Source organism: Staurois parvus, unplaced genomic scaffold, assembly GCF_062004578.1.
Source record: "Staurois parvus isolate SC_StPar_1 unplaced genomic scaffold, SC_StPar_1.0 ptg003173l, whole genome shotgun sequence".
Classification (NCBI taxonomy): domain Eukaryota; kingdom Metazoa; phylum Chordata; class Amphibia; order Anura; family Ranidae; genus Staurois; species Staurois parvus.
The window spans coordinates 55,001-63,603 of NW_028320969.1; the positions used below are offsets into that span (position 1 = coordinate 55,001).

Below are 8,603 nucleotides of genomic sequence, written 5' to 3' on the forward strand. Positions count from 1 at the left end.
CCACTGTTTTTCACCTCTTTTTGCACAGCGCCCTAAGGACCAGGTCTTTTGGCTAAGTCCAGGGCAATTTTTGCTACGGGCCTCAGGGCCCGGTCTGTGCACTATTAGGCACGGTACCACTTTTTTATTTTTATTTATTTATTTAATCACTCCCACGTTTTGTCACTTTTTCTGTTACTTATGTGTGTGTTTTTCACGGATGGAGGGTGTGGGTCCTCGGGCCTTACCTGAAGTCTAGGGGGAGGATGTGTGGCCCTACGGTTCCTTCCTCCCCTGATCCCTAGGGGGTTTTCTCTTCGGGAGAACCCCCTTGCCTAGTACTGGATGTCCGGCTTCAGCTGGGCATAAGGAACGGTGGTCCACCAGGCCAGGAGGACCAAATGGGAACCTTGTCCCTGTCAGGAGCTTCGTGCCCCGGGGGATCGGGTGAACGGTCCAACCCTTCCGGGGGTAGGACAAACACACCCCTAAGTGCACTTTTTCGTGTGGTGTTCGCACTTGCACTTTTTTTGTGATCACTTACGGGTTTTTCGTTGTAGTTTGCACGTTTGCGGACTTAAAAGAAAAAAAAAAAAAGGGGGTATATGAGGGAACTAGATGGAAGCAGAAATCCAGGAACATCTTTTTCTGGGGGGTGTGCCGGCTCTTCATGGGTCAAATGCTCGTTTGGTTCTAAGGGGGAGGACACCAAAGATATAGTCACCTGATCCCGCACAAGACCGGTCCTTTCGGTTCCTGTTCCCCCCCCCCCCAGTCCAGCAGACTTGTAAATGGGCTATTCCTGACATCAGCACGCTCAATGTGAGCTCCACAGATAGGAACAGTCCACAGCTGGACCGTGGGGGAGCGTGGTTTTCCAGGGAATTGGTGGGTTAGGTGAGTATGAGCCAAGTCCTCAGCCTTAGAAAAAAAAAAACATCCATGCAGTGGGGGCACCACCCCAATGCATGGCAAATTAAAAAAAAAAAAAAAAAAAAAAAAAAAGAACTGGAGTTCTCCTTTAACCACTTCCCGTCCAGCCCATGTACATAAACGGCCAGACGGGAGCACTGCAGGGGCGGGTGGACGTTTATAAATGGCCCCGCATTCACTGGCTGTGCGCACTCCCTGGGAGAGCGCGGCACCACGATCCAGTGCCCGCTGTGTGAACACCAATCGTCGTACGGGATCTCTGTGTGAGGTCCCGATCATGTGATCCCTGATTGGCCAATCAGTGATCACATGCAGAGTAGTAAGCAAGATGTCACTTCTGACATCATTGCTTACTACGTGTGAAATCTGTGAATGATCACCGAGGTCACATGGTACAGGGCCATTCACAACAGCCTTGTACCATGTGACAAGCTGTGACCAATCACAGCTCTCACAGTATTTCTCAATGGCTGCAGGAATGCAGACAGAGAGAAGGAAACATGATTTCTTTTACAGCCTTTATGGATGTAAAAGCAATCTGTGTATATAAAAAAAAAAATCTTCATCACCCCCCACAAGTAGTACAGTGTCACCATGGTGACACTGTACTGCTAGGGTGACAGTATGTTAATAAAAAACAGCACCCGGTGATCGCCAAGTATCTCCAACAGGGGAGAGAGCTGTGCAGTATAAACAACACAGATCTCTCCACTGTCAGCTCCTGCACACTGCTTTGTATGGCTCTGCATAGCAGTGTGGTTACAGTGTAAAGCACAGCACACAGTTAACCCTTTGATGGCCCCAGATGTTAACCCCTTCCTACCCAGTGTCATTAGTACAGTGTCAATGCTTATTAGCACTGATCACTGTATTGGTGTCACTGGGGATGTCAGTGACACCAAGTCTGCATAGCAGAGAGATACACAGCAGCATGCCTCTGTTGTAAAATACACACAGTTAACCCTTTGATCACCCCTCATGTTAACCCCTTCCTGCTCAGTGACATCAGTATAGTGTCAGGGCTTTTTATTAGCACTGATCACGGTATTGGTGTCACTGGGGATGTCAGTGACACCAAGTCAGTTGCCCCCCCCCCAGTGTCAGAATGCCCGCCGCAGTCCCGCTACAAGTCGCTGATCGCCGCCATTACTAGTTAAAAAAAAAAAAAAAAAAAAAAAAAAACGATTCCAGTATCTATCCCGCCATTTGTAAACGCTATAACTTTCATGTAAAACAATAAATTTACACGTATCAGGATTTTTTTTAGCAAAGACACGGAGTGGAATACATTTTGGCCAAAATTTATGACAAAATTTTATTTTTTATTTTTTTTATGTTTTATAGCAAAAAGTCCAAAATATTTTTTTTTTTTGTCAAAATTGCCGGTCTTTTTGTTGTTCATAGTGCAAAAATTAAATGCAAAGGCGATCAAATACCACTGAAAGAAAGCTCTATTCTTGGGGAGAAAAGGACGTAAATTTCATTTGGGTGCAGCGTTGCATGACCATCCTCTGGAGGACGAGGGGTTAATTGAACAAGCTGAGGATAGAAGCTGATTGGCTGCCAGGCTCGGGCGCGCCAGTTTCGGAGTGCTCCAGTTTTGGTAAATCTCCCCCGTAGTGTGAATTGGCCCTAAGAGGTGACAACGCTGTACTATAGCAATGTTCCCAATACTCAGGTACAGGCCAATCAAATACATCTCACCAAATAATCTTCCTTGGGGTCAAAAGAAACACTCAACACGGGCGCCTCGTGTCCACGGAACGTCTTCTGCACGCTGCTGTCCTCCACCTGCACCACCTTCACCAAGAAATCACTGCAAGAACAATACAATTACTGACATGACAGTGACAGTGGAGGGCACAGCTCACTGCTACTACTAGGGATAGGAGCTCCCTGGGGGCAGCACGCTAAATGGGGGGCAGGGACAGCACGCTCCCTCGGGGCAGGAACAGCACGTTCCCTGGGGGGCAGGGACAGCACGCTCCCTGGGGGGCAGGGACAGCACGCTCCCTGGGGGGCAGGGACAGCACGCTAAATGGGGGGCAGGGGCAGCACGCTGGCTGCCTGGGGGCAGGGGCAGCACGCTGGCTGCCTGGGGGCAGGGGCAGCACGCTGGCTGCCTGGGGGCAGGGGCAGCACGCTCCCTGGGTGGAAGGGGCAGCACGCTGTCGGGGGGCAGCAAGCTGTCGGGGGGCAGAAAGCTGTCAGGGGGCGGGACGCTGTCAGGGGGTGGGACGCTGTCAGGGGGCGGGACGCTGTCAGGGGGCGGGACGCTGTCAGGGGGCGGGACGCTGTCAGGGGGCGGGACGCTGTCAGGGGGTGGGACGCTGGCTCGGGGGCGGGGGCAGCACGCTGGCTTGGGGGCGGGGCAGCACGCTCCCTGCGGGGCGGGGGCAGCACGCTAAATGGGGGCGGGGGCAGCACGCTAAATGGGGGCGGGGGCAGCACGCTCCCTCGGGGGCAGGGACTGATCTGAATGTACAATATATATGTAAAGCGCTGCATAATTGATGGCGTTATATATAGCCATGGCCAAAAAATCTTGTCCCCCCCATTACTGTCACATAACACCCCACTTCACCCAGAAATTGACAAATGTTTCGGCATTCTCATGTTTATTTCTTTGGTTTGTATTTGTAAAGTGGAGAAACAAAAAGCCAAATCTGACCCATTCCTCGCAGAACCCCAAAAAATAACCGGACAAAATTGTTGGCACCCTCTGAAAATTGTAAGAAATTATTGCATTCCAGGTTTGTGATTCTCCTGTAATTTGTCATTAACCGCTTTCCTGCCGTCTCATAGCAGAAATACTGCGACAGGGCGGCAGGGCTGCGCAAAATCACATATATATATATATATGCACGATTTTGCATTTCTTGGAAAGGGGCGCACACGCCCTACCACCGCCACCATTCGCGGCCTCAGCTGTCGATCACCAGGTACCGGCCGGTGATCCCCCGCCGGCACCCGCCGATCATCACTGATGGGGGAGAGATCAGTATGTAAACAATACAGATCTCTCCTGTCAGCTCCTGCACACTGCTTTGTATGGCTCTGCTGACAGTCAAGTCCCCGGTCACACTAGATGCCAATTGGCATGCGATTTGCATGCCATGCGACTTGTACACTGCATGCCAAGTCGCACCCTATTGTCCGCAATCACAGCAGTCATATTGGTGCGGTCCCGACTTGGTCGGAGCCGCACCGATTTCTAAGGTAGTGCATGCGCTGCTTTTGGTGCGATTTGCATAGACACCTGTGTCCAATGTCTCGCACCTGAAATCGACACGTCATCAGACTGAAATCCTGCGACTTCACTGAAAGTCACACAATTTCAAAGTCGGGTTTGGTGTGACCGGGGGGTAGAGCACCGGGTCCCTGCCAGTGATTTCTAGCCAGCACCCGGTGATTGCCGATCTAGGACGGGGGGGGCAGTATAAACAGCACAGATCTCTCCCGTCAGCTCCTGCTTTGTATGGCTCTGCATAGCAGTGTGCTTACAGTGTAAAGCACAGCACACAGTTAACCCTTTGATGGCCCCAGATGTTAACCCCTTCCTGCCCAGTGCCATTAGTACAGTGTCGGTGCTTTTTATCAGCACTGATCACAGTATTGGTGTCACTGGGGATATCAGTGGCAGTTAGTTAGTTCCCCCCCAGTGTCAGAATGTCCGCCGCAGTCCCGCTATAAGTCGCTGATCGCCGCCATTACTAGTATAAAAAAAAAGAAAAAATCCCCGTATCTATCCCGCCATTGTAGACGCTAGAGCTTTCACGTAAACCAATTAACTTCCACATATCGGGATTTTTTTTTAGCGAAGACACGGAGCGGAATACATTTTGGCCGAAATTTATGACAAAATTTGATTTTTCAAATTTTTTTACTGGACATGTAATAGCAAAAAGTCAAAAACATAGTTTTTCTTTTCTTAAAACTGTCGGTTACAGCGCAAAAAATAAAAACTGCAGAGGTGATCAAATACCACCGAAAAAGATCTCTATTTTGTGGGAAAAAAAGGACGTATATTTCATTTGGGTGCAGCGTTGCATGACCGCGCAATTGTCAAAGTAATGCAGCGCCGTAGAAAAATGGGTTGGTCAGGAAGTGGGGGGGGGGGGGTAAATCCTCTGGAGGGGGAGGGGTTAAACTCTCCTGTATCCATGACCAGGCGCTGACAATATAGAAGTCACACCAACAACCAGGGACAATGGTGACACATGGCCTCCACCTGTGTTGTGTCTGTGTGAGCCGCGTGCAGAAGAGGCAGACCAGCAAGGACTTATGAATGAACTATGAGAGTGATCATCGTTGCCCTCACAGCTCATTCAGGAGCCGCCTGCCACAGTGGCTGATGGTACTAGTAGTTCTCTCATTCACAGATTACTGTGAATGAATGACACGCCGTGGTGGATGGAGCCCTGCACAGCCGAGCTATTATCAAAATACGGGTGAGGGGAGAAGAGGCTCGCTGTCACAGGTAAGGTGGGGGGGGTGGTATTCGGGGGTGTGCGGAGGGAGGTCTGCACCATGTTACTTATCCTTTAGGATCTGCTCCTTAAAACTTGACAAAGTAAATCAGAACTTATTGAACAAACATTCTGGACTGACTGACGACGTTTCAGCTTCTGATGTTCTTCTGTATTGTAAGACAACCTGGTGGGTAATCAGCAGCATAAAGTGGACCCCCGAGAAGACACCCACCTGGAGCCCGCCGCCACTCTCGTTCCGTCCGTGTTAAAAACGACATGATTGGCGTTGGTGGTGAAGCGCGTCAGTATTCCATCCGGGTCCCCAGCGGGAAAGGTGTGAGTCTGAATTGCATTGTTGGAGGAGGCGGTGACCACCTTTCCGTCCTGTGATAGGATGAGAGTATTGAAGTGTTACTGAACCCGCAACAGTACAATCAGTCTGTAGATGTAATATTGTGAATGCAGGGTCCGGGGAGAGCGGGTGTGGTGAATGCGGGGTCCGGGGAGAGCGGGTGTGGTGAATGCGGGGTCCGGGGAGAGCGGGTGTGGTGAATGCGGGGTCCGGGGAGAGCGGGTGTGGTGAATGCGGGGTCCGGGGAGAGCGGGTGTGGTGAATGCGGGGTCCGGGGAGAGCGGGTGTGGTGAATGCAGGGTCCGGGGAGAGCGGGTGTGGTGAATGCGGGGTGTGGTGAATGCGGGGTCCGGGGAGAGCGGGTGTGGTGAATGCGGGGTCCGGGGAGAGCGGGTGTGGTGAATGCGGGGTCCGGGGAGAGCGGGTGTGGTGAATGCGGGGTCCGGGGAGAGCGGGTGTGGTGAATGCGGGGTCCGGGGAGAGCGGGTGTGGTGAATGCGGGGTCCGGGGAGAGCGGGTGTGGTGAATGCGGGGTCCGGGGAGAGCGGGTGTGGTGAATGCGGGGTTCGGGGAGAGCGGGTGTGGTGAATGCGGGGTCCGGGGAGAGCGGATATAGTGAATGCGGGGTCCGGGGAGAGCGGGTGTGGTGAATGCGGGGTCCGGGGAGAGCGGGTGTGGTGAATGCGGAGTCCGGGGAGAGCGGATACGGTGAATGCGGGGTCCGGGGAGAGCGGATATAGTGAATGTGGGCTCCACTCTGCATTCACACAGCAGACGCGGGGCCCACTCTGCATTCACACAGCAGACGCGGGGCCCACTCTGCATTCACACAGCAGACGCGGGGCCCACTCTGCATTCACACAGCAGACGCGGGGCCCACTCTGCATTCACACAGCAGACGCGGGGCCCACTCTGCATTCACACAGCAGACGCGGGGCCCACTCTGCATTCACACAGCAGACGCGGGGCCCACTCTACATTCACACAGCAGACGCGGGGCCCACTCTGCATTCACACAGCAGACGTGGGGGGTGTCATCCGCCTACTCTGCTCCCAGATCCCCTGCGGCTCGGAATCCGCCCCGTGGGGAAGGGGCCTTAGAGTGCAGGAGGTCTGCTTACTTTCAAAGCGAAGGAGTACACCTTTTCTCCAACATTGAAGGACTTCGGGTCATCGTCATCCAGATCTTCCCAGATGCGAATGTCGCCGTCACTGCCACAAGTCACTATACACCTGCGGGAAGAACAATGAGGTTCATAATGACAAAAATGCTTTCAAAAGAACTGCAATACAGGTTTGGTTTTAAAGAAAAAGACAAAAATAAATAGTATACAGTCGGGGATTAGGAAGTAGTATGAAGTTTGCAGCTCAGCATGCTGCCAGTGTTCCCAATACTCTCCCAAAGGCCGCGATATTCCTGAACACCCCGGCAGCATCGCTAGTGATCCGCACTCTACGAGCCTCACTATGGTACAAAGCAAAGGCTCTGCCTGGCACGTGTGTGTGTCTCTGTGTCTGTGTTCGTGTCTGTATGTGTGTGTGGTACATATTCCTATCTAGACAAATGTATACAAAAGATGTAAATACTGCAACATAGGGAAAAAAACGCAACAGCACTACGATCACAGATCAAGAATATTACATGGTTTATAAACAATGTTACTTTGTTTATAAACCTGATCAGACAAGAGATAGAAAGATACAAAGTAACATTGTTTATAAACATCGATCAGACGGGAGATAGAAAGATACAAAGTAACATTGTTTATAAACATCGATCAGACGGGAGATAGAGAGATACAAAGTAACATTGTTTATAAACATCGATCAGACGGGAGATAGAGAGATACAAAGTAACATTGTTTATAAACATCGATCAGACGGGAGATAGAGATACAAAGTAACATTGTTTATAAACATCGATCAGACGGGAGACAGAGAGATACAAAGTAACATTGTTTATAAACATCGATCAGACAAGAGATAGAAAGATACAAAGTAACATTGTTTATAAACATCGATCAGACCGGGAGATAGAGAGATACAAAGTAACTGTTTATAAACATCGATCAGACGGGAGATAGAGAGATACAAAGTAACATTGTTTATAAACATCGATCAGACGGGAGATAGAGATACAAAGTAACATTGTTTATAAACATCGATCAGACGGGAGATAGAGAGATACAAAGTAACATTGTTTATAAACATCGATCAGACGGGAGATAGAGAGATACAAAGTAACATTGTTTATAAACATCGATCAGACGAGAGATAGAGAGATACAAAGTAACATTGTTTATAAACATCGATCAGACGGGAGATAGATACAAAGTAACATTGTTTATAAACATCGATCAGACGGGAGATAGAGAGATACAAAGTAACATTGTTTATAAACATCGATCAGACAAGAGATAGAATACAAAGTAACATTGTTTATAACATCGATCAGACGGGAGATGGAGAGATACAAAGTAACATTGTTTATAAACATCGATCAGACGGGAGATGGAGAGATACAAAGTAACATTGTTTATAAACATCGATCAGACGGGAGATAGATACAAAGTAACATTGTTTATAAACATCGATCAGACAGGAGATGGAGAGATACAAAGTAACATTGTTTATAAACATCGATCAGACGGGAGATGAGAGAGAGACAAAGTAACATTGTTTATAAACATCGATCAGACGGGAGATAGAAGATACAAAGTAACATTGTTTATAAACATCGATCAGACGGGAGATAGAGAGATACAAAGTAACATTGTTTATAAACATCGATCAGACGGAGATAGAGAGATACAAAGTAACATTGTTTATAAACATCGATCAGAAGAGAGATACAAGTAATTTTTTTA

At 49.4% G+C, this 8,603-nt stretch overlaps 1 protein-coding gene across 1 annotated transcript in view; it reads right to left on the bottom strand.

The window, feature by feature from the left end:
- Window positions 1-7,007, bottom strand: part of LOC149428512 (WD repeat and HMG-box DNA-binding protein 1-like) — a gene marked incomplete at its 5' end in the record, with an annotated part of 58,664 nt that extends 51,657 nt beyond the window's left edge. Inside the window, 3 exon segments of the mRNA XM_089667318.1 lie at window positions 2,617-2,728; window positions 5,617-5,768; window positions 6,858-7,007. Of these exon segments, the coding sequence (XP_089523444.1) occupies window positions 2,617-2,728; window positions 5,617-5,768; window positions 6,858-7,007 (414 nt within the window).
- Between the last annotated feature and the right edge of the window lie 1,596 nt (window positions 7,008-8,603).